This window comes from Cyrtonyx montezumae, unplaced genomic scaffold, assembly GCF_038088225.1.
Source record: "Cyrtonyx montezumae isolate F1298 unplaced genomic scaffold, pur_monq_1.0 scaffold_19, whole genome shotgun sequence".
Taxonomy (NCBI): domain Eukaryota; kingdom Metazoa; phylum Chordata; class Aves; order Galliformes; family Odontophoridae; genus Cyrtonyx; species Cyrtonyx montezumae.
Genome location: NW_027071925.1, coordinates 2,648,873 through 2,675,650, shown reverse-complemented (window position 1 = coordinate 2,675,650; position 26,778 = coordinate 2,648,873). Strand labels below are relative to the sequence as shown.

The window sequence follows — 26,778 nt, the reverse complement described above, 5'->3', positions numbered from 1 at the left end:
AACTTCACTTAGGACTTTGGTGGTGTATATTTTCAACTTTGACATCTTAGTGTTCATTTCCACAATGTGCTTCTCTGTAAAAAATCAAATTCTTACCTTTTTGCTTTCTAGGAAATGCTTCTTCTGAAAGGCTTTAACAGTGCCAGTGTGTGTGGAGTTGTATAATCATGAGCACGCTTGGATGACTTGTTTGACCTTTAACTGTAACTTCTATTTTTGCTTTCTGCTTTTTAATGTTAATAGTCACTTGGCACGTGGTTAATTGATACTTTGATCTAATGCATTTATGAGGTACAGATTAAATGCTTTTTTTAATAAACAGTTTGGTATTTAATATGCTAATTGCAAGCAAGTCCTTGTGAGGTATGTATGTTCATTGCAAGCAGTCTAAAACTAGTTAGAGAAATGTAGTCAGGAGCACACTATTAAATGCTTAATTCCTTTAGGAAAAAGTATTGCTGCTTTATGCTGTCCATGCAATTGTTGCCTTGTAATTTTATCTTTTTTTTCTTTCAGTGTTACCACTTTATACAGAGAAAGTGAACACGATGAAAACTTCTGTGCAGTTAATTTCTTATTTGTTATGAACATACGTAGGTGGTGCTTAAAGAAACTACATCTTCTTGAAGTGTACCGTGTTCAGTGATTACACCATTTCTTAGACTGCGCACTAGCTTTCTGTTTCAAGATCTGTAAGCTGTTTAAAGTAGTTATCTCCTGGTTACAAAATGTAGGTGTGATCTTCCTGTAAATAATAGGTGGCATACCTTCAATCCTGGCTGGAAACAATGGAGCAGTGTGTGTGCTGAGTGAACTAGGATTTCTTTGGTCAACAAGCTTAGGGATGAATTTTATCTTGAAGGGCAGGCAAAATCAAGGGGGTCATGGTTAAATTCGGTGATTGAGATCAAATGCTCGCTCACTGCTTTTTCAGAAATATGAAATGGTTTATCAATGTCTCAGTGGAGTGGTATGGAGAAATTGCAGTTTCATATTTTCAAAGGTGTGGGTTTTTTTGTTGTTTTGCTTTTTAGTGTAAGAGTCTTCAGGCAAATCCAAAGCTGACGTTATCTGCTTGTAGCAAATCTTTACTGTCAGCTACTGATGACTAACAATGCTTGTAGCTCTGTTCTTGATTTTCATGGTAGATCTAAGTGTTCAAACTGAAGGTGCTCTCCTGGATTTTTGGAATTAAACATAAACTAACTCCTGAAGGTGGCTGGGAAGAAAGCAGTTCAAATGCGAGTTGAGGATTGCTGTCCTCAGCTCAAGTAGTTACTGGATCTATTTTTGTTGTTGTTTATTTCTGCTGTGCTGACAGTAGTACGTGTATGGCTAACATGATCATTTCATTTTTATTTTTTCTAAAGGCAAGTGAGGTTAAAAGGAAGCCTGTGTGGCCTGTTCTTTGTATTTGTTTTGAAGTGATCTTGGAAACTAAGAATGAAGAGTTTTCTTCTGTCACCAATAAATAGGTGACTCCAAGCAAAATAGTGTTTCAGATTTGAGATGTGTTATTTATTTTATTGTCACTAGTAATTGCATGTTATTTGTGTTTCCTTGGCCTTCTTGATTTCAGCACAAGGTTTAAACCTGATACAATTTAATAGTGTTATTGAACTAACTGATTTTGGAAGGGAAAAGCAAAATACAGCATTGTAGTTTCCTGCAAACCACACATTTTAAAGATCTGGGGGAATTAAGTTATCAGAGACTGCTTATATATATTATATTAAAGACATTTTTCTTTCTGAAAATATAAATCTATAAAGCAGAGAGCTGCTGTACATTAAGATAGCTATTTTGGTCGCTGTTTTTAATGCTTCCCCAGAAACATCACTGTCAATTCAAATGTTAAAGTTCCCAAGCTGGAGGTAGCATCAGTGGGAAGCGTGTTTTTGTTTTTCTAATTCCTGACAGACTGACATGTGTCCTTAGTATGTACAGACCAGCTGTAATCTTGTGGGATGGATAAAATGGAGGCTAGGGTGGGAAAAAAAAGAAGGGATTTTTTTGTTCATGTCCATTAAGGAGCTCTGTGGTCAAGGTCACAGTGAGCAAAGGCATGGGGTAGAAGTTCTGTAACCTCATCTTAAATGCACACAAACCCAAGTGGGTCAGTTGGTCTTACTACAGCTAACTTCAAGATCCATGGACCGTCTGCTGCAGTTTATGAAGTACACATTTTTACTTGGTTTCACTTGATTCTTTTCAGGTTTCCCCTGACTTCAGTGAGGGCACTGTTAGGATGTATTGCTAGGTAAATAATAACATCCATCAGTACTCAGCTTTGGAGGTGATTGGTTTGAAAAATACCTTTTATGCTGCTGGTGACAGCGCTCTTATGTACGGCTTTAGGAGAGGCAGGGTTCCAGACAGATGGAACAGCACAGCTGGAGAAAAACAGACTGACTTTTGAGTACAGCTTAGCTATGAACAAGGTTGGTTGTCTGTGTGGCTCTCACCCCCTTCCCATTTTTTCCACCCCTTGGTGTTGCAGTCAGTAGTTTGCGTGTATGAAATTATAAACGACATAGTAAGCTCGTGTCTTCCAAGAGACAGTTTGCTCTTTTGGGAAAAATAAACCATACATATTTTGTATATTAATGATTACTTTCAACTTTAATTTTGTGGAACTAGATTTGGGAATCATAACCAAGGTGCCATTAATGCAGGAACAGTGTATCTGAGTTGGAGCAAAGATGCATCTATTACTGCCCTGGAGAGCAGTCAGGAGCCAGGTGCCTGGGGAGCAGCGTAGAAAAAGACAGAGGCATGTAGTGTGCTTCCTCTGCTTATTCTTCTGGATTCCAGTCACATTTGATTTCTTTTTTGATTACTAACCCCAAAATCTTTGCATTGTTTTTTAAATGAAGTAGTAAACTCTGTAAGCTTGTATCTACAGCATCCTTTGACAGTGAGTTCTTCAACTTGGCGCCAGTGATGTGGAAAAAAATACCTTCTACTGCTGAGCTTCTTGAACTTGACACCTGGTGATTTCATTTGAAACAACTTGATTTAGCTCTTTTATGGTCAGGTGGTAAAAAATTGTCCCATTCTGTCATTCATTTTATAGAGTTCTTTGTATTTGCTAAATACAGGAGCTCTTAGAGTAAACCGTGTAGAGTGTGTCTCACTTCAGCTTATCATCTGTTGACTAATGAGCAGTAGGTTTCCTGCTGATGGAAGCCAGTAGATTCCAAATAAGACCAAGTAGATTCACTGAGGAAACTCTTTGGGAGTAATATAGCGTTCAGTGTTACTCAGGCAGGAAATACTGCAGCAGATTGTAGAGAACCTCTCAGTGGATGTGTGCACTCTTTTGAGTTGCTGAAGCTCCACGCAGGGATGTGGTTGCTGCGTGCATTGTGGCCGTGTGCGTGCTCAGTGAACGTTTCTCTCTGGAAACAGCTCAGGGTTGGATTCATAGTGGAGGAATGGATTGTAACATCACAAGTAGTGTTAGCAGCTGATGTGGGATGAATGTTCTTTGCTTTGCTTGCTTTTTTTTTTTCTTTTTTTCTTTTGAGCCTGACTTGTGTTGTAAAGATCTGCTTTATGTTTGTAAGCGTTGGATGCTTAGGAAATGAAACAAAGCATGCATTTTCTTTTCTTTTACCAAGTAGTCTTTATTTTCCCAAGTTTCCAACAATAGATTAATTACTTCAGGCAGGATTGGCACCTTCATTTTCACTTTCTTGATAACACTTATGATAAATGTAGTTGCATGTAAGGAAGACAGTTGGCCACATGGAGACATTATGATTGATTTGTGTTTAGAGGAACATGATGGAATTCCATACTGCTATTAAAACTGTGAATTACTTACAAGTTATCTCAAAGCAAAGAATTAAGAAATATTGACCTTGGCTGTGACTTACAAATCAGATTCCAGAAACTGTTGTTTACTTTATGTAGCAGACACTGTGTCCCATGGCATAATGGATAATTATGTTAACTGAAATGTATTCCAGGGCTACTTTAAAGTAAGATTCTCACATGTCAACTTGGGAGCAATAGTGTTCTCACTGTAACCTTACCTGATTGAAAAGTTACATGGGAGGAAGAAGCCTGTACTACTTCGGATGAAAACAGCTGAATATGTAATTTCTGTAATCATGATTTATGTAATAGTTGTTTCTATCGCTTTTTTTTTCCACCTTAGCTGCCCATACCTGACGAGTGAAATGTTTTTTTTGCTCCTGAAACAATACTGCAAATTGTTGGACACCGATCAGGTGGCTGAGGGAAAGTTCAGTTTTAGATCTGGATTAACTGTCAATTGCTTTGTTTTTTCTATTGGTCTGTGTGGGATTAAGGACGTTACACGGTTTTACTGGCCCTAGGCACATCCATATAGTTGCAGTTATCTATAGAAATATAAGTATGTTCTCTGTGTGGTTACATGAAATAGTAGCAACCAGGAAATGGTCTCAGAAATGTGTTCTTTGTTGTTCCAGTTCTGGAACAGAAGTGTGATTAGTGTTGTTGTGGTGTGAAGGTGTGGATTAAGTATTTCAACTGTTTGCTTTATGAATCTGTTGTTGAAAGTGACCTTACCTTCAGTAATATTAATAAGGCATGAGATACATAAATGAAATCATTCTTTGTACTAATTAAATCCAAATACAATACTGATCTTCAGTTGAGAAATGTACAAGTTTTCAGTAAGGAGAGACAGCTTTTGCTATCAGATAAATATAGGGAAAGCACGTTGATGTTTCACTCTTGCTTTTCAAAATGAATGTGTATGATTAATTTGCTTATAATGAGGAAATGACATTGTCTTACAAATATTCGTCCTTCATGAATGTATGTGTGTTTTAGAGAATGACTCTGCTGCGGAGAAATTCTGCTGCTGTTTTTTTTTTATTACTATTTTTTAAGCATATATAATTCTGATGCATAGAGCAAATATTTCTTTTCTCATGGTCACACTTAAACTGTTGAAAGTAAGGCGATCGTTACCCGATTTTCTGTATTTTCAGTATGTACAGCAGTGCCCTTAAGACTTCAAGCTCCATTACTTGTTGTAAAATTAAGTAAAACATTGGACAAAAATCAAATACAGTTTCAAAGGAAGTTACGTGTTTGTCATATGTGTGAGGCCATCTTTGGCAGAGAAGAATGTATTTTCACAACATACGTGATTTTAGTAGTAAGCTGATGTCTTCTGTGGAAGTTCAGACCGAAATATTAGAAAGGTGGTGGTTATATCCTGTGTCTTGCTTATTTTCATGATAAAAAGTTGATGTGTAGTGACATTTGTTTTTTGTGACTTCCTGCCTTTAAGGAATTTTTTGACCTAGATAGAGCAGTTGGAGGGGAGGAACCGTATTTATTGTACAGCTATTCCATGTTGGAAGGCTGGAAAACAAAAATTACATTCGTAGTTGAGATTTCATTGATGTTATTGTATCACTGAAGAGTGGTGGAGTTGTAGTAGTTGAAGTTTCCTGTTGTGATATGTAGTGTTCTATAAAGAACACCCGTGAGCGATTGCAATCTGTGTGTCTGCTTTTGTTTGCGGTTGTGCTGCAGCTATTGATGGTGCTCCTGTGCTGTTCTCACCAGCACTGCAGATTGTAGGCTTCCACAGAGAAGCATCTTCATGTATGCTGTAGGTTTGAGTATTTGTGGAAGTAAAATTTTCAGCATTCAGAGTGTCAGAATGACTTAGTGTGTATATAGGCACATCACCTTCTTGTTTGCCTGCATGTGTCGAACTAAATGAGAACTGTGAGAGGACTGGCAAACAGCTGAGCCCATACTACACTGTGAGAGCTCCTGTTGGCTTCAGCACAACAGCTCCAGCTCGGGTGGGAGGGGGTGCATGTGCAGTTCAGCATTTGTAGAACCTGAGCTGTAACTTTAAAAAAAGGAAAAAATGAGGAAAAAACCCAAAAACTAAAAAACTGAGAGATGTTGTTATCAAAGCTTTGTGAAGCATAACAGACTCGGTATAAAGTTAACTGAAGGTGATTTTAATTCAGTGTTAATTTAAGATTTTACATTGAGAGTTATGAAAGGGACCTGCAGAGAAACCCCTGCTGGAAGCAGAGATGCCTTCAGCATCAAATGGGATTGCCAGGCACCTTGTCTGATAAGCTGTGAGTATCTCCAGGGATGGGGAAGCACTGACTATGAAATGTTTTATGTCATTGCTGCCTCACTTACTTTCTGAGTTTCCAGTAGCAGAATCTGGGGAGTACACAGGCTGGCTGGTCAGCATCATGTGCTTGAGTTAGTAGTTTGATTACTGTTTGATGTTTCTACTTCATCCTTTGGAGATCTGAGGAAAAGTCAACCACAGATAAATATTTACAGATACCGATATTTGTAAATCACAAATAATGAGGACCAAAAAAAAAAGGGACTTGTTTGGTCCACTCAAAAAAAAAAGAAAAAGAAAAAACACACTTCAGGGGGTTTGCAGGCCAGATCTTCAGCTTAGAAAACTGATCTGAAAAGTGTTCGTAGGCTGCTTTGAAATTCATGACTGAAGGTGAACTGTTAGATATGTAGCAAGAGATACATGTCAGAGCAGAGTGATGTGATGAGTCTGGGTAGAAATAGAGGGACTCTGCTGGAGAGCACTGATTGGTGGCGGAACTTCGTATGGTTCTGGAATCAAATGTTAAAGAATCTCAGAAAACTGTAAAGTTTTAGGAAACCAACTGCTGAAGGGAACTGAAGGCTGGGGAAATACCAAACTGAGGAGTGTAAGGAGCTCAGTGTGTTTGTCTTATCAGAAAGGAGAGCAAGATGGTGCAGTGCATACACTTTTATGGGGGGAATCAGATGACTGAAGGGCTTGCTAATGGGCCAAGCAAAGGATGAAACCCCAGAGGCCATCAACTAAAGTCTCAAGGTTTTGAACTCAGCACGTATTTTTAGCAGTGTTGGAAGGCAGCTTAGGTTGAATCTCCATTTCACTCTCCTCCGCTGATGAGAACCTTTTTGAGAAGGCTGATTTAGACAAAATAAACAAGAAAACAAACAAACCCAGAACCAAAAATGACCTTGCTGTAGTCAGACCTGGTTGCAGTGTAGATGTGTCTGGATGCACTTTGCTGGCATGGTGCTACAGGAGGTACAAGTGAATCTTTGTAGCTGTTCAGGCCCTACTTCTGCAAACCCCTTTTTAACAGTCTTCCATACTTCTTAAAGTTGTTGAAACAAGAAGTCCGTGCTTGATTTAGGTTTTTAAATTAAATTGCCTTGCAAAGCATCTGATGTCTAGCTGGGCATCGTTTGTTTACACTTGCTAGCAGAATTCTTGCATGCAAATGATTTTTATGCTTTCATTTATTATCATTTGAGTCTCCGTGTTGGACTATAACTTAAAGTTTGAAAAGTAGCTTTCTTTAATATCCAGTGATTCTCTGAAGAGCTTTCTTGCTCAAATCTTAGAGCTGATGGGGGTGTAAGCCTCCTAATTTCATGGTGGTATGTCAGGTTAGTGAGTAGTAGACAAAGTGTTCACTCCTCTTCTTGAGATTAAATTTGGGCTTTCAGATCACTTAAAGCTCTCAAGGTGAATGTGTAGTTCTGGTTCAGAGCTGATATGGATGAACAAATGTTGATAGAAGTTACTTTTCAATTGTGATTTCTACAGATGTTGCAGTAAGGCAGCAGATAATTTGTTTAACCTTTTCCTTCTTTTCAGAACCTCTGAAGTGGGGATAACACATTATCCCCATCTGCAGCATGGGAGTCAATGTCTTTGTGCTGCTTTCAACGTCAGCTTACCATTAGGCACAAAGGTTTGTTGGGTGGTGGTGTTTTTTAAATTACATTTTCAAAATTACTTGTGTGTGTGTTTGTTTAAAAGACAAAACAAACAAACAGCTCACTGGATGAAAAATGCTGAGGTTTTAGGAAAGTAATGGCATTCAGACTGTCACAGCTGGGAAAAAGTAATTCAGCTTTCATTGAAGCATACCCTGCCTCAAAAATTGTGCTCTGAGATGTTAGTGTCCGTTGTGCTCCTCAGTGTGCAGTATGCTGCTGTACAGTGCCTACGGTAGAAGTCTGATTTATGAAGGTACAAGCACATAATTACCTGTTTTGTTTTTAAAACTGAGAATTAATGCAAGGACTTCAGAGACTTTTGTCTGGCTTGTGACTGAAGCGAATACAACATAAACCTCCACACATGAAAAAATGTGATGTCTTACTATGCTCTGAGGATATTTGCAGTATTCTAGTCAGAGTATAATTTGGGCAGATAAGACTTATACACATGATTTCTGTTCCTTAACTTGGTTAAGTAGACGGGCCCTTTGATTACATTGTAGGAGTGGTAAGCACGCAAGGAAAGTAGGAATGATGGAGGCTGTCTCTTAAATAAGAGAATTTCCCTCTTTGGGAAGTTTTACTGGTATTTCTAGCTTGATGAGGATGGTATAGCACTGGGGGAGACAGGGACTTGAAGAATAAAATAAGATGAAAAAGTATAAAGTTTTGACAAGAGAGGAGTGAATGTGCTCATGCAGAATTCTGTATGAGTGTGGTTTTAAATTTGAACCATAACAAATATTATTTAGGCAAAAAAATAATGGAAAAGTGGAAGGGACGATGATTCTAGCATCATGCTGTGTATGGATTATAGAAATGCAGAAGACAGACACTGCAGGGGAAAGATGAGGTTATTAAACCAGTGTGCTCTACTTTAAGACACGGGCAGGATGTTTGTAGGGTTTGGAGTTGTTATGTGGGGAGAACTGGAAGAGTTTGTAGGGACGCCTGGAAAAAGATAGGACAGAGTTGAAGGTTATCTGAGGTTTGAGCTCTGAGAGGTGGTATTGTTACAGAAAGTAATGGGGCTCTGGCATTGTTGTTTATGTTGGCTGATGTGATTCAGGAGAATCTAGGGTGTCACTTCTTAGGAAGACAGGCTGTGCTTTCACAAGCATCTGAGCTGATCCATTTCACTCTCTGAAAAGGAGCGTGGAAAGGGAAGGTCTTGCTTTCTGCAGTGTTCCCGACTGCAGGATGTGCTAGCCTTAAAAGTCATCAGATATTCCATGAGCTCCTGATGCCTGCTTTTTTTGTGGTTTTCTCTTGCATTGAAGTGGCTGATGGAAAGGTCTGACAAGCAGTGGAGCTGCCATGATGTGTGTGGTCATCTTGCACACACTCCTGGCAGCGGTCAGCTTGCCGTGTCTTGTGGAATCATCCAGTAAGGAATTGAAGTCTTTAGGGCTGTTATGCTTTGAAATAGAAATGGAAAGGAAAAGCCAAAGCAGTATAAGAAAAGACAAAGAAATCTCTTGTGAGGAAACTATTTGTTTTAAGTGAAAAATTAAAAAGCAAATCTTAAGTAAGCTGGATGCTGAGCTGACTCAGTTGTTAATGCTGTGGCTAATACATGCTTTCCGGCCCTTTTTTCACTCTCTGCATAAATGTGCATGGAGAAAACCACTAGAGGAAAAAGGGGATGAGCTCCTTGGCTGTGGATCATTTCACATCAGAGACCAGTGTCCTCACTCTGTGCATTTAAAGTCATCGTGTCTCTGCAGTACTCATTGGGCTTGGGTGCTGACAAAAATTAGTAGGATTGCATTACATAAATTATCATCAATTAATTCTGTTTATAGCTTGCACAGATCTAAGAGTTGAATAACATTGAGCAAAGTCACGTTAAAGGAAATGAGTTACTTCCTTAGATGGTGTGAATGTTCTGGGTGTGGCAGTAGGTTCAGATAAGTTTTCAAGTGAGTGTTCTGCCTGAGCTGCCTTACGCAGTCCTTGGTTCACTCCCTTGTTTTGGAGGTGGTCACCAGCTGAAGTCCTTTCTAGTGCATGTGGTGAGAAGATGCTCTTTCGTAGGGCAGTAGGAAGTTAATGACTTCAGTCCCTTCTGCTTTTGCATTTTACTAAATGTATTCACTTTCTTAGTGGCATTTAGGGTCTGCAAGCCTGACAGTGAACTGTTCTGCTGTTCACTGCTGCTCAGATGATAGGAAAACATTGCTTTGAAGAGTCTGCAATCTATTCTTAAGTAACTTTATTAATATGACTAGATTGGGTAATAAGATTCTCCCAGAATGATGAAATTCATCCTCATACAGTCCAACTTCCAGCGATACTATCAGGAGTTGGAGCACAGCCTTTTTCCTGGCAGCGTGTTCGTAGCTGCATCACTGAGCTGAAGGATGCATTCTTAGTTTAAGGTGGTTCCCATTTACTGTGAGTGCCAAGATGTATGCAGCGATTAATTCCTAGTTCAGGGTGGGCTCCACAGTTTGTGGTTGATGATAATAATATTCATTTAGCTTTCTAGATATTGATAATTGGTACAAACATTTTTGGTGCTGGGAACCACAGTGAGTACGTCAGTTGAAGTGTTTGGATGGCTGGCACGTTTAGCAACACAGGAAAGAGATGCAATAGGTGAAAACCACAGTAGAACTTCAGTTGTTTATACCCTTGACTTGAAACTCAAGCCTTTGTTTTTGAAATGTTTTCCTTGTATTGGTCTGCCCATAAAGCTGAGAAATGCAACTAGTCTGTTTTATCAGCACATTCCAGAGCGGTCTAACTGTGCTTGAATGCCTTGTGAGCTCTAGCAAGACAAAACAACCTCCAGTAAGCACTACAGAGATGCGTAATAATTTCTTGCCTGTTTCATCACTTCATTCCCTGCTAGTGGCATCCCTCATCTTTTTTCCTCTCTCCTGAAGGGCTGTTGGCCTCTGAGGAGTGCTGTTGCACGAGCAGAATATGCAGTGACTTTGGAAACTGTTGTGAGTGGGTAAGCAGAAGAGTGGGGTGAGATGAAACAGTGGGCAGTAAGCTGACAACAAAACAGGCTTTTCTGGAAGTGTTTCATTCTAACGTATCTTATTTGCTTGAAAATCCTTTTTTATTTACATCTGAGATTTTTGTGAATAAACTTTCTTCGTTCTAAGTCAGATTTTACCAGAACTCTGTTAGATTATATTTTTTAAACTGGTTTTATTGGCTCTTCTGATTGCAGTCTCTTTCTGTGGCTTGAAGTGTTGTTTTTTCCTAGTGTTATCTCACTATATGTCAGGATGGAGGTAATTGTACCTGTTTCGAAGAGAAATATTTGACAGATATTAAATGTTAAGGGGACTTGTCTGAAGATGTGATGGGAAAAGTCATTCACAGTTGGGAGATTTCAGATCCTCCCACCTGTCTCAGTGTTTTAAAGGTGTAAGTTAAGTCTTGTTCATAAATTCTTTTCAGAATTTTAAATTTCCTTCGTGAGTTTTGGCCTGTTATGAATAGCTTTTACTGTCTGCTGCAGTGCAGGCAGCCAGAGCAATCATCTGCAAGCACACCCTAGTACACAAATGTTTACTTTTCTGTCAGTAGTGAAATAACCCTGCTTGTTTTATGGTGTGGTTATTCTAAGGTTGGAAATCTGTCAAGCCTGGAAGAGATCACTAACCCCAGCTTGCTACTTAGCTATAAATAAGTTCTGTCTGCTGTGGGCTAGTAAGTACCCAAGATTCTTATGAGAGATTATTAGCTATTATCTAGGGTTATAATCAACGTGGGTGTTTATAAGTCTTTAAAAAAAAAAAGAACAAAACAGCATGCAGGTTGTGCTGAATAAAAGAAATGTCTGTAACTCAGCCATCAGTTGGAAAGATTAAATACATGTATTTTTTTAAATTTGAGTTTAGTGGTCTGAAGATCTCTTAGCTTAGTAGCTGAATAAGGTTTTAGTCATGTTTATGTATGCATGTTTGTGTTAGCTGTGATGTAGCTGAGAGGTGGCCCATAAAAATAATTCAACTTCACCTGAAAAACTTAAAAACGTGGTTATATGGAGTACAAAACAACCATAGAATAAGGCAGTGTGATTTTGGCTACTTGGAGAAATAACAGGACAGGGGAAGAGGAGAAGAGATGGAGTTTTGTGGAATCACATTTGGTGCTTTGATCAGAAGTGTTTGTTTTAATAATTAGGCTTCTCTAATTTCTGAAATTGAGAAGAAAGCTCCAGTTACAGACACAAACGTGGGAAATGGCACTGTAGAAATGTGTTGCCTGCGTACCTTTTGGGGGAGGATGACAGCGTGCTGAGGCAGGATGTGTGTTTGGTGATGGTCACAGTCACTGCCCCCATTCCAGCTCTCTTGCATTGATGTGTCTGACAGTTTGTCTGCCTTATCTCCAAGGTAAACTGTTCTCAGTGTGTTTGTTTGTTTTCTTTTTGAAAGAACGTTTGATATTAATAGAGTTAAGTGGTTTTCTTGTTCTTAAATTTCTTATTGAGAAGCTCTGAGTAGTTTAGGGTTAAATTACTTCCAGATAAATCTAGGTAAGCTGCAGGAGCTGGGTGTGTGTTGAAGTGACGTTGCATTTCAGCGTGGAGCTCCCTGGGCTCTGATGAAGGAAATGCTGGCTGCTGTGGATGTGTTAGGCTCGTACAGTTTTGCCCTGCCTTTGGCTGTTTTGTTTTTTGGTAGTTCAAGCTGCTTGTTCAAGCTTTTCCCAAGGGCTTTAGAGAAGAGAATATATTTGATTGCCTTATGTTTTTATATATTTGGTAAATAAATTGCTGACTGAGAACGTGTTGAATGTCCCTGATGCAGAGGGAGCAAGAGGTTGGGCTGCTGAGTTTTTTTGCTGAGTGAAGGAGACCTTAGGAGAGATCTGCAGGTAGTTGTGGTGGTTCTCACCATCTCTAAGTCATTAGAATAACCCTCTTAAAGGTGTTCTAAATGGAGGCAGGATTTGACTTGTGCAGGTAATGATTTAATGCAAAAATACAAAGGAAAGAGAAATAGCTCTAGGGGACTTAAAGTTCAAATACTACAGTATGGGTTTGTAAAAGGAAGTAAATAGATCTAATCATAGCCACTGGTTTGAATGCAGAAAGGGCTGATACAGTCAGAAATTAGCATACAGCAGTGAAGTGGTGATCCCTTCTTAAAATAGCTCAGTGTCAGCACCAGGAACACCTTTAGTTGTAACTTTCACAGAAATGGAAATGATTGCAGAGCAGGGAGCCAGAGCTGACTGCTGCAGAAAGCAGTTATTTGAAGCTGTGTTTGAACTCCGACAGAGCTTTTTATTCTTGGTTTCTGTGTTCTGTTTTTTCCCCTCTCTCTATGTTACAGGGTCTGGAAACTAAAAGCATTGCTTATTATTGACATCTGGGCAATGGACTCGACCTTGTGTTACCAAATGCTACACCTGAGACAGGGAATGCATAGATAAATTGCACACAACATCAAAGGATGTTGCTGTTCTGAAGTTCAAATGCACGCGCATGCGATCTGTAGTGTGGATCTAAGCAGGAAGCTGCCTCTAAGAATCACAGATATTACAATAACTGTTCCAGATAATCTTATATAAACCTGGTCTGCTGGTTTTAAGGTTGCTTTGCACTACTGCTTGTTTCATACAGTATAAGCTCTTCAAACGAGTTAGTGCCAAGCAAAGCATTGTTTGGAGTATGGAGAGGTAACTTGCAAGCCAAAATTAGCATGTCTTCATTTTAGGTGGTGTGTGTTTCATCAGGGCTGCCCAGATCATGTCGTCCCTGAAGGCAGCACATTGCAAATGTAAATATTTAAGCTATTACCACATGGAACATGCCGATGAATGGTGCCAGCAACATACGCTGAACATATGACCAGCACATGCCCCCTCTTCAGTGTGTCCCATGAACCGTTTAGGTTGTGTTCTAAGCTGTTTATATTTGAGTGTGGGCTTTTTGTTGTTTTTGTTTTTACCCCACTGGTGTTCAGCATGGAGCTTTTTTTTCTTCCTGTTTTCTTCTCTGCAGTTATCTCATTCTTTATATCTAAAACTTACTGCTGCAGACATCCCAGCCATCACCAGTTCTTTCAGGATGTGGTCCTTGGTTTCTCCTGCACTAGTGCTATTGAAACCACAGGGATCAGTCTGATTATTTATCCTTATGCTATTGGGACCCGGACTATAATAATTATTTAATTTCAATACCTGTTCTTTGCATAAATTATTTACCATAACATTTAATATTTGTGAAATGGAAATCTTTTTGCCCTCATTGCTTATCGTCTCTCTGTAGATAAACAATGCTAAGGCCTGATCTGATCTTCAAAGCCATTGTTGATGAGAGCTCAGATTCGTGCTTGCTTCAGTTACATCAGCATTGTGCTGCAGGGTCTGGTCTGAGCCATGTGAGTGAGTGCTGACTCAAGCTGCAGTCTGGGGAGTGTTGGGGAGAAACAGTAAACAGAACTTAAATGTACATATACATCCTTCCAGTGCATTTTGTAAGATTTTGGGGTATGCAGCCTCCCTGATGGGGTCAGACTTGGCACAAAATGGGTTTGACTTGGAGAGCTTTTCAGACACCATCTGTAAATATTTGTGCTGTAGGTGACATGTTTAAGCATTGCATACGTCTTAAATTCAGCTTTATGCTGAGATAATGCATTGAGTTATAGGATACGCTATTACAGAATGCTTTTGCTTTTCATACTAAGTGATAAACTTTATTTCTCAAACATGACATATGTCTGCCAGAATTTACAGCATCTTTTTAATTGTTTCTAACAAGAATTGATCTGAATCACAGAATCATAGGGGTTGGAAGGGACCTCTGGAGATCATTCTTTTTATTAGATATTGTAGTAAAAGTTCGCGGTAAAAGATCTGTTTGCAGGTGACATCAAGACACTTGAGAAGCAGAAGAAAAAAGAGAACAAGTGATGCTCACTGTGGACAGTGAAGATGGACAGGAAAAGCAATGAAATTGTGCTTGTCCTGTTGTTAGTAGTTTCTGGAGTGTTGGTGTGACTGATGGTCCTCGTGTTGCACTCCAGTACAGAACAGACTTCAGACAGGTATCTGGTTCCTGCTGCTCTCTCTTGAGCTTTGTGTTCTGTTTTTTCTCTGCATCTCCAGCTGTGCATTGCTGGGACTTCTGCAGGATCTTCTGCTCTGGTTCAAGGGCAAACACAAATCAGTCACAATTTTAATAGCATGGCAACTGTTCACGATCGTGAGGAAATTACTACTAAACCTTATGTAATTGAAGACAGAAATGAAGAGTCCTTTTTCCCAGAATATTTTTCAGTATTCGTGATACAAATGTTAGCGTTTGTTTTGCTTTATTTTATTTCTTTTTTGAATGACTACAGAGACTGTGTTTTTTCTGTTGTTTGATAATGGGGAAGAAAAGTCTTCTAAGAGGTACAGAAAAAATGAAATCTTGTACAGCTTATGTACTGAGGAAGTTGAACATGAATTTTAATTAGAATGTCTAGCTTTATTGTTGATTTTTTTCTAGTGTATTCATAAAGGGCCAGTGAAAATAAAATTCCCTTAGCTGTGTTTCAGAGGACATAATATATACATAATTTGCTGTGTGCATATGTTGCTGTTTCCATGTAGTCTTCACAGCTACTTTCTTTTTTGTTCCTTAATCAGATTCTGATGTGCAACAAGCTCCAACTGAAATAATTCAGTCTTATTTAGTTAAATAATTCCTGTTTTGAAGTTGTGAGCTTGTCTTCAATTCTTTCTCTTCAAGTAGTTGTAGGAGAAGGAAGAATTAAAATGAGGGGATGATCCAGTGGTTTCAACAAAGATAGGGTGGTGGGGAAAAATATGCTCTGTTCCCAGCTCTGCTGCACGCTTGCCAGAATGACTTGGCCAAGTCACAAATGTGTTTAATCTGTTTTTGAAGGATGATACAATGCTTCGTGGGCGGAGACAGAGGGGATGATGAAATTTCAGTGCTCTTTTTCTAGCACTTTTTTATCAAGAGCTGTGCCTCTGCTTTTAAAACTGATTCCATGCATTTGGAAATGGCTTGCTTCGTGTCTGCAGCGTGGTTCGCTCCCTTCCCTCGCTCCCTGGCTGTTCCCAGGTGCCATCAGCTCTCTTTATGCCACTGCTGTAGGTTTCCTTACATAGACAGTTCTGGTGTGAATGGTGCTATCCCTAAGCTTTGGTGTGCTGGAGGACTGCAGAAGACACTGGATCTAATGTGACCACATTAATTTCTGTGCAGTACTCCGTGGTTTTGTAATGAAAGGTATTACAGAAATGCAGAGCGATGTGTTTATTCAGTTGCCATTGAAACCTTGAAAGTAGTATATATGGGAACATAGAAATAATTATTCCTTTTAACTAAAAGATTGTATGTAATTGTTAGTACTCCAACAACTTGCATTCCTACTGTAGTTTCTAGGACACATATGTTTTTGTAGCAGCAGAAATACTGCTGTGAGAAATGGTTAAGCAAATTATTCCATTCTGTTAATGGTGTCTACAGTCCAAATACTGACATTGCTGATCAAGCTAAAAGGTCCCAAGCAAACGTATCTTCAGTTTTGTTGGACATCATTGAGCTTGTGCTCTCGCTTGCTTACCAAGTTCTTTGCTTCCCTTTATGACTAGTGGCTTCTGGAGGCTTATTTTTGGCTATTAGATAGCTGAAGTTTGAACTTTTCAAAGAGAATAATTCATACAATTTTGTAATAAAATGTTGTGGTTTTATGTATTAAGTGCAGTATGGCTTTTAAGTGAGGCTGTTGTGAGGGTTTTCTTTACTTTTGAAGAAAAATTACAATGGAGCTGACCTGACTTTACTGAAGCCTCATAAAACTTGCACATTTGGGCTAGGGTCGTTTTCCACTGGATTAGTAGCTTAACTGCAGTACCCAGTAAGCAGAGGAATTGTGCCTGGGAGAGAAACTGGTGCAAGGCAGACAAGAGCTTTCCTGTGTGACAGTGCTGAGCTGCTGCATCACTGAATCCTGTGAAATTATCTCCTGAGATAAGTGCTTATTCACGAGAGCCTGATTCGTGCTTCTGCTTTGCCAGTCTTGGCCTGTGTTTTTCATTACTGGAGGTTCTTGGAAGGGGGTTTACTTTTCCTTATCTGTATGTGTGTCTGTCCACACACTCCCATTACATTCAGTGAATAGTAGGCATCCCTGGGCCTGATTTCTCCAAACAATTTCAGACTTCTGTGCACCATTGAGTGTCTGTTCCTTTTTGTTTGCAATAAATCCCCATGCAGCTCCAGGTTTGCACGTGGAGGAAATAATCCCGTGCTTCACATTTGGGTGTTTTACACTTTCATTCTCTATACTGGAGTTTCTCTATCAGAGCAGTGGCAGTAGTTAACATATGTTGTGACACAGACTTGAGTTTAGCATGTTCTTTTTATTCTTGGACGGATTTCCACTTGTGTGACTGTCTGACTCCTTAAATCATGTCTGTTATTCTTAGTAGATTTTATCCTTCTGCACTTTCTTGCTGCCCCTTAAAACATCCCATGATTTGAGAGCTTGGCATGATCTTAAAGGAATAGCTGAGGAGAAATGCTTCTTGAGGAATATTTTCCAAAAGCAATCTGCTTGTTGTAGATCAAATAGCTGCACTGCTTTGTGATCTTCAGGCTCTTTGGAGTCTTGATTTGTTCTGGAGTGCCTGCACAAGTGATTAGGGAAAGTTTGTGTATGCAGTTCATGCAAACATTTCTGAAGGGTCTGTGCCTTCGCAGACAAAGTTTTAGGAATTGCAAATAAAACAAGAGTTGAGAACTGGTTTGAGCAAACATTCTGCGAGGTGCAGGTGGTTAAAAAACTGATCTCAGAAGGCAGTGTAAAATGTTTATGTCCAATGAGATAACCAGCCTGCCAGTGTCACCCAAGGGAAACAAGTATGGGATGGCCCTCAGACATCGTCAGTCACTGTGCAGTGTAATTAATGCCTGTAGTTTTTGAGAGGAACCTAAAAAAATTCTGTTCTTTGACCAAGCTGGCAGATTTAAGGAGGAAATTAAACACACTGAATACTCAAAACTGCAGTTGGTAGGAAGCAGTTTTTGTCACTTTTTCAATAGCTTGAGTTAGTCATGGATTTCTAGGTGAAATAAAGGACTGTTCTGCTCTTGGAAGCAGAGCTCTATCATGAAAAGATCTAAAATAAACTTTGCTTTCTTGATTCAGGAAGTCTTTTCTGTGCAGTTCCTCTGTGAGCAGCTTTTCTTTGGAGTCCTGGCATCATTTTGTAATCAAATGCAGGTCTCTGATGAGGTAATAAATGAAGTTTTTGCTGCTAAAGTAACTAATGTCTGAGTCATGAGTGCTTTTTTTATGATTATGCTTACGTCAAAACACATCAGGACAGCACTTGCTCGCTGTACTTTCCCTTGCTGTTTTAATTGTAAAGAGTGGTAAAGTGCCAAGTGCTCAGTGTTGAGCTTTCAGCAGCTTTGTCTGCGTTGGGGATAGTTTTTATTTAGCAACAAACAATGTTGTTATAACTGCAGTGTTTCCCTATGAACTTCGGCATGCCTAGCAGTACCCCACAGCTGAGGTGGGATGCCAGGCGACAGAGTGGCCTTGGTTTGTCTTTTTCAGCCCAGCTCTGACTAAATCTTGTGAAAAATTCCTTGAGTGGTATTTACTGGTGTGGTGAAAGTTTGAACTGGCATATTTGGTAATAGGAAACCATTACTGAATGCAGCTATCTGGAAGGAAGAAGGAACGAGGATTGATTTTTTTTTTTTTTTACTTTCCCATTGCCAGTGTTTTGTTTCTGTGTTGTTTTTTTTAACAGGAAACTATTGTATTATAGAGTTATGTATGTTCTACTGGGGCCCAAAATAGCCATTTGTAATTTGGCAGGGATAGAGGCACGCAGACATTTGGACAAATTTATTTTGTTTTTACAGTTTAAAATGAAATTTAGGGATAGAGACCACACAACCTGACTGTGCACAGGGCTTTGTGTACAGAAATGCTAAATACCCGAAAATGCAGTGTTTCCATAGGCGGAGTTTCTTTTGTATTCACAGGCTGGGGAGCCTCAAATTCCAGAGGCATTACATGAGCAGTTTTAATGAATTAGTGTCTGGTTTTCCTGCAGCAGATGTGACAAGCAGCTTTATAAGCTGTTTCCCATCGATCGCTGTTTTCCAGCTCTTTTGTGTCTTTCTTTTGCTTAGAGAAAAGCAGCGAAGAGCTTGGTTTCTACAGTAACTGCTGCCTACATTCTTGCCTGCAGGCCAATTTCTTTCTCAGTTCCTGCAGCCTGTGCAGGGCTACTGTATTGAATTTCTGTAGGGTTTGGGTTGTTGGCTTTTTTTTTTTCCCTTCTCTCTGGCTGAAGTGCTTTACCGTGTAAGAAGAAAGCAGAATACAGTGGAAATTTGTGATTTTGAGATCCGTGTTTTTCATTAAACACAGCATACTTCCGTGACTGTAGGATGACCTAAGTGTTCTTGCTACTGATCAGTGTGCTTAGTATCAAAAGGAAGTGAAATGTGTGACTGCTGAAGCAGGAACCTCTGAAAATTTGTAATGCTGCTGGTATTAATGCTCGATTTGTAGTGCAGGAGGGGGGGGAGGGAGGTCGGCACTGAGCAGCAGCCTTTGTCCAACAACTTGAGGATGCACTGTTTTGGTCTTCACTCTTAAATTGTTGTCAACGTAAGATTAAAAATGGTATCCTTTCTCACAAAGTTAACTTTCTAAACAAGAAAGAAGTATTAATGCATGTCAGGGAGCAGTGTTTACTCATTGCTCACTTTCTGTTCACTGCCAGTGGCTTGGGAATGTTCTCCTGTCATCGTGGGTACAGTCTTGTCATAGGATGATGTTTTGTTGCAGCCAGGCTTGTTCCAGCCCCTTCTGAAAGGGGGTTAACACCATTCCTGGAATGACTCCCCCAGAAATGTTCAAACTTCTTATGCAGTTGCTAGAATGTGAGTGGGGAAGTATGTAAGGTAGGTCTGCCAGAAAGTCGGTCATTCACAGCTAGATGGTGTTTCCAGCTTTCACTTAGAACTTGATTAAACTATCATGTTGGTGGACTTCAATTAGCACAAATCTGCAGCAATATTTTATCACTTCTGATGATGCACGGGTCTTTGCTTTGGAATGCTTTGGATGACAGCTGAGTGGATAAAACATCAGTGGCATTTTCCTTCAGTGCAGCTTTTCACGGTGCTTTATGGCATTGTGTAGGCAATGATGGCACGCCTGGAAAAGGTGCATGAGTGCTTGTGGAAATCAGTGCACAGCATGAAACGTCTCGTTGCTGTTTGAGATTGCTTCAGAGCCCTCATTTTCTGTTTGTGGAGGGCATGCTTTTCAACTATTGATCTGTAGTCAGCAGAAATCAATTGCAAAGGACACAGAGAATTAAGGGAAGCGCGTGTGAGGCTGTGATTCATTCCTGAGAGGAGAGAGTTGCCACTTCTTAAACAATGCTTGCTTTTTTGGGTAACCTCTAGAAATGTCCTGACTAGTGATGACCACACTTAATTGCAGGTACATTTATGATAAATTGACCAAATGAGGGCCTAGTTTGAATCATGGAGGTAGGTAGGAGGCAGATGTATGAAGACAACGTGTGTGTGCACGTGTGCTTGTAGGAAGCAATGCTGGGTTCTTGCTGCTTTACTTTTTCACATTGCTGTGCAGGGTGTGGTCAACTGCACACACAAACACCTTAAACACTTCCCTTTTCAAAAGCCAGTGGAGGATTGTGCTTTCTAAGTTCCTGTGCTTCAGATTTGATAAGTGAAAAAATCAGTGGGGAAAATTGGATGTTGCTTTTTACTACTGTGAATGGTTAGAAGAGTGTTACAGAGGCAGTGATGGTAAAGCTGATGTTTGTGGGGGCAGCACAAAGATGCAATCCCACAGGTGGACAAGCAGCTGGAGTGGGCTGGGGTGGTCCCAGGCACGGGGTGGTCGTTGCACTGAGGGATCTTGTTGTTCTTTTCAACCTTAATGAATCTGTATATCAGAAATGACCCAGTGAACAAGCTCCCTCTGTTCAGAACAGTAGGAAAATAATTACACTGTGCTGAGTGTTGTAGTGGATCTCCCCTGTTCAGTGTACCTGTCGTACAGCACAGTGTACTGTGAGCATTGTTCTTGGCTTGGAAATCTCTTCTTGAGGAACTGTAGGAAACCCTTTGTAAAACAAACCTCGGGTGCACTGTTCGTGTTTCAGTACTCAAGGAAGTCCTTACTACAAGAAGCTGAGGAATGCTTTTTCTATTAGCACATATTAGTAATAATAACTTACATTTTGCATAGATTGCTCCAGAAGTAATGCCTGCCATTTATTTCCATGGAAACAACAGCAGATCACGTTAACACTGTATGATAGAGGAAATTCTCAGCTGCAAACCAGTATGTCTCAGCACAGGCACCACTGTTGGCTGTGCATTTTTGCCATTGATGAATGAGAGCCTGCATGCCATGCTCACAGAAATCTACACCAGAAGTGACCTGCTGTTGCCACTGCTGGAATGCACCGCCCACCATTTGGACTCTGTTTTAAAGAAGTTTGGCTTATCTTTTTAGTAAGTTTTATTTTCATTGATTCTGTTTAAGCCTAAAGGTGGTGATTCTGTTCTGGAAGTACTGCAGTAGTGACTTGCAGTCCAATTAAACAGACCAAAGTCCTATACAAGTATTCTGGAAGTGAATTACTTAGTGTGCTGGAATTGAACAGCTGGAAACCTTTTGGTATAATATTCAGAAGATAAGAAAGCTAGAAAAAGTAATTGTTTCTTCTGGAAAAGTATGAGCTGAGTGAAGCAGCCACTTTCTCATTGGTAATGAAATGGCTTTTCCAAGCAGGCAGCAGTCACTGCTTTCAGGTTTCCCAAAGAAATGGAGTTGTGTTTCTTCTTACCCTTGTATGTGTCAGTTTGATCTGAGAGAGGAACCAAGTTTGGTTCTCTCTCCAGTGAGTGATGCACCTTTTCCTACTATACAGGGGCACACCACACTGACTTTACAGGCTGAATTTATTTGTGATTGCACTTCTTGTGGGCTTTTTTCCCATGGTGTGTATAGCTGCATTTGTAAAGGCTCATCTTTTAAGCCTTGCTTATTTAAAAATTTGTTTAAAATAATTGTTAGTTCTAGCTTAATTCATAATTAATTATGTATTAATCTGTTGTGATGTCAATAATAAATGGAGCGGCAGATGGAGAAGAGAAATTGTGGCCTGTGTTGTTGCATGCTGAAATTTACCCATTAGCAGGAGCTGAAGCAGCTTTGGTCTCCGAATGCCACGTTCCCATGGATGATTGAATTCTGCCTGGTTTTGATGTGCTGGTGTCTTGGATTTCGTTTGCAGATGTTGCTCAGAGCAGCACAGAGGTGGTGGTACCCTCGTGTCGTGTAGAAGTGGGACCAGTGCTGTTATTCATCAGGGGTCTGGGATATGGGACAGCACCCACAGCAGTTTGCATATAATGCCAGATTGGGGGAGCAGTTAATAGCTGGAGGGCAGAGCTGGCATTCACAGGGACACGGATGGACTGGAGATGTGGGCTGACAGAGACCTTGGGAAGTTCAGGAAATAGAGGTGTAAAATTCTGCATCTGGGGAGTGTGAAGGCTGGGTATGACTGTGAGGTCCTGGTGGGAGAGGGCAGCCCTTGTGGTGATGAAGGCCGTCCTGGTACTGGGCAGTAACTGTGTCCAGTTTTGGGCCCCCAGTACAAAAACCACTGCTAACAAAAAATGCAAACTGGAGGAGACCACGTGTGGATTTCACTGCAGCCCTCTCCTGCCTAAGGTGTGGTTATAGGAAAGATGGGGCAAGGCAGTACTGAGAGGATCAGCCTGATGAATGAGTTGCAGCCAAAGAATTATACCCAGCCAATTGGTACAAGCTCTGCCTGTGTCAGGAGGGTTGGAATTTGGTGATCCTTGAGGTCCCTTCCAACACAAACTGTGCCATGATTCCATGAAGCCATTATTATGATGGCTAATTATGGGAATGAATCGCCCAACTACAGCCATGGACAGCTTCACCATTTGATGAGAAAAGGCCCAGAGAAAACTGATGTTACTGGGAAGTCCCTGCTGTGAATAAGGCAGTGGACTGAAGGCCTTCAGAGCTCTCCTCCCAACTTGATTTCTCTGCTTTTTGATGTGAATGATGTAAAAAACAGGTTTTCCTTCTAAAGTACACTGGAATCAATTGTGCATGTGGTACTGCGCACTGTTGTATCTTACTGGTGGCTTAAGCTTCAAAGCATGTGTGTCTTCTACCAGGAGTGTAAATAAAGCAATGGGTCATCGAGATTGGTTTTCCTGGAGCAATGCAGTGTGGGGGAGGATCAGCTAGGAGATGGGTCTTAAATAAGAAGTAGACAGGAAGAGTTAAGAAAGGGATTATTTACAAATCTTCCTCCCATGGAAGGGAGAATGTATCTTGAAGTGTGGTGATTTCTGTGTTTTCTTGGTTTACTGATCAAAATAGAGTAGGAGAAGGAGGTACGATAGCATCATCTTAGTCTGCTGTATGGTCAGAGAGAACCTAAGTTGGAGGGGAGCTGTTTAATGGTACAGTTGTTATTAATTACCTCAGTTTCTCCTGGAGATGACCTACTCTGTCACCTATGCTTGACACTTGAAGCATTTGAAATAAATGAGCCTCAGTTTTGCTGGGAGCTGTAGAGATAGTAATGGCTTTCAAAGGAATAGTTGTGAATGTTTTGAGGCTGCTTATCTGTTTTCTCCCATCGCAGCGTTTCCAGTAGTTAAGCCAGATTGAACTTTTGAAGCAGAATGCTTAGGACCAGTAGTGGCATTGCAGATGTGAGTCCTGTGCTGCAGGTTGCTAGCTGTAGGCTGGCTGGCTTCCTTTCTGATGCTCTGTAGGAAGATGTAAGTACTCTTGTAATAAACATACGAAACTATTTAAACATGCTACCATGAATAGTTGTTTGGAATATATGAAGTATAACAGTGGCACATCACTTTAATATCAGTGGCGTATCAGTTAGATAAAACATTGGTGCTTTTGTTTTCATCCCTTCCATGTGAGCTTCTCATCATACAGCTCTTCAAACACAGATCTTCCCTAAGGTTTATTACCTACAGAGTATTGGACCAGTTGTGGCTCCGTTTGGTTTCCTACTCTGAACGATATCATCGTATGGTGGAGTACTGGGAGTTAGTTGAGTAGATGAGTGACAGCAGTACAACTACATTCATTCAGTTATTCATTTATTTATTTAGAAGTGGGATGCATAGCTCAGCTCATTCTATAGCAGCCATCCTAGCACATCGTGTAGGTACTGTCTGCTTTCTTAAGAGTGAGGAAAACAGTTCATTGTGCTGTAGGCACCGTGTGTGAGCAGCTCTCTGCCTCTGTGTGCTTCCTTTGGTTTGTTGTATGATTAAAAGAAATATATGCCTGAACCAACTGGATTCCCCTCACCTTAGAAAATGCACCTTATTTGGATTTTGAAAGTAAATGTAATATGTTTGTACTGACACAGCTTGCTCAGAAAAGCTGTTAGCTAATGTGCTCCTTCTGGTCCACCTTTTGGGCTGCGTTCCATCTATCAAAACACTTTGCTTTAAAATAGGAATCAATTGACAGATATCTTTTGGTGATACATGGTTTGAGCGTTCACGTTTGAAGCAGAGCAGTGATCTGTGAGTGTGCTGCATCGTCCCTAAAAGCACTGTCCTGTGAAGCTCAGTGTGTGAAATGTGCACTCCAGCACTGGTGGGTTGTAGTACAGATCCACATTCACACGGCACCGCTGTCTGACCTTTGTGTGGTCGGAGCTCGCGGCTTTTATTTTCTCCAGAATCAGATGGACATTTGTCACCAATATTTCTCAGCATCTCATTTTTATTAGCACAGCTGCTGAGGCCTCTTTCACTTGTTGCTAAAACGGTACAGGCAGAAGATGCTCTCTGCAAGGGAAAGCGTGGAGAGCTGGAGATACTAACAAAGCAGAATTTGGTCCATTTAACTTTCTAGCTGAAGTACATCTGCATTTTTTTGGCATGGATTCTGTTCCTAATTTAGTACATCGAGCGTGTTTCGGAAATAGGTCGTCTGTTAAATCCGAGCAGAGTCCATAGTGAGAAGTAAGGCAGAGACAAAAGGGAGGTCAGCGTTAACTGCTTGCTTTTTACCCTGATGCTTCAGCGCCAGCTGTATGGGAAGGAAGAATCGCTGCGACGTGTGTGTGCGTCACAAGAAGCGTAATAAAAGGCCAATGCTTCCTTTGCTTTATAAATATGCTTTAAGGAATAGGACCCAAAGTGTACAACAATTAATACTTTCAAAGGTACTGCAGAGCTCAGCCTTTCTTCCAATTCTCACATAATTCTCACATAATTCTCATGTTGAATACTGTTTTCTCGAAGTAATGATGGCATTTGTTCACAGTGCACATTCTTCAGGCGTCTTCCAGTATGCTAGTTCCCACTCTGTTAAAGCACATCTACACAGAACTGTTTTCAAACTATTCTGAGGGTTTGTTTCTGGGTAATACAGCATTTCAAAGTTCTCTTCTTCGTTTGGAAGAGGTGTGTAAGTACAGTGGGGGCTTAGTGCTGAGTGTGGTCTGACAGCTTAATTAAAAGAGACGAGATAGCATTACTTGAACTGAGTCTTTGTAGATCCTTTTGTAGAGAGAAAATGAAGTTTCTTGTTCACTCAGTCTGTTTAGTTAGAAGTTATAAATAGCCTGTTCTGTGTAATTGGGTTAACTTCTATGTACCCGTATGGAAAGATGGGGGAAAGCAGCAAAATGCAACAGTTGTACTTCATTTTCCATCTGTTAAAAAACCCAGCAGCTAACACATCATTAAATTACTGCCAGATTACTATCAGTCTTTAAATTTGGGGGTACAGAATTTGGCCATTTCTGTAGTGGGAAGTTTACCAAACTTAGCTCTTTAATTCAGCTTTACCAAAATGTGCCTGAAGGTGATACTGCAGCAACCACGTACTCTGTAAATGGCAGCCTTGGGTTTGATAGGTGTTTGATTTAGTGGGGATCTTTTTCTGGTCATGCTGGTCTTCGTGTGATCAGTAAAATGAAGCTGGTTACAAGTAATTGTGCAAGATAGGGCACATTTTTATTTCTAGATATGGTGATACATACAAATGATGCAGAAAAATCCTACCCTGTGTGAACAAGTGGCTTACGTGTTTGTTTTTCATTTTTCAGCTGTACTTTCAGGTTTCCCAGCACAAACATTAAGATAACATTCACTGCTCTGTCCAATGAGAAGAGAGAAAAACAGGAGGCCCCGGAGTCCCCAGTGAAGCCTGTGCAACCCCAGATCTCTCCCTTAACAATAAACATTCCAGACAACATGGCTCACCTGATCAGCCCTCTCCCTTCTCCCACAGGAACTATCAGGTATTTAAACCCTGCGTGGTTTCAGGATTCAGTTTTCTCATTTGTTTTCAGTATTTTGTTTTTGTGGTGAACTTAAATCTGCTGCAATTCTGCTACCTGTGAAAGCAGTGCATCAGCAGCCTTGGGTGTTTAAATGAGACTTCTTAGACGTGTAACAGTTTGCTCAGGAGCATGACGTTCTTACAAGAAAGGAGCATATGTGTTACTTGGTTTCCAGGTGACTTAGGTGGTGTTTTTATATACTTCGTTTATCACTGGTGTGGAAAACAGACTGATTTCTTATTCTGAAGGATGATTTTGTACTGATCAGTCGTTACTGAAAGTAAACAAAGCTCTTAAGCTGAAACACAACGTGAGAAGTTCATTGTAGGGGGTCATCTGCAAGGAGGCCAACCTGGGTTTTTTACTTGCTGTGCTGCTTCCTGTGGTAACTGTAGTTGTTGTCCATTTATTTGGGACCAAAGTAATGAACCAAATGGCAGCTGTCCTCACAAGTTGATAGTTTGGAAAGAAATTGGAAGAATCCTAGAAAGTTCTGGAGCAAAAACTTCACTTAAAGGCACTGAAAGTTGCTTTTGAAAAGCATGTACATGCTCCATGCTTCCTGTAGCTTGAGTGATGGACTGTTAA

The 26,778-nt window shown here is 40.3% G+C and overlaps 2 protein-coding genes across 2 annotated transcripts in view; one reads left to right on the top strand and one right to left on the bottom strand.

Moving 5' to 3' along the window:
• The window catches only part of RAB40B (RAB40B, member RAS oncogene family), a 133,311-nt gene that overhangs the window by 55,964 nt on the left and 50,569 nt on the right, over positions 1–26,778 (bottom strand). The gene's annotated exons all lie outside the window — the stretch shown is intronic.
• FOXK2 (forkhead box K2) overlaps positions 1–26,778 on the top strand; it is a 39,380-nt gene that overhangs the window by 1,445 nt on the left and 11,157 nt on the right. Inside the window, exon 2 of the mRNA XM_065735164.1 lies at positions 25,954–26,148. Within this exon, the coding sequence (XP_065591236.1) occupies positions 25,954–26,148 (195 nt within the window). The remainder of the gene's footprint in view (positions 1–25,953; positions 26,149–26,778) is intronic.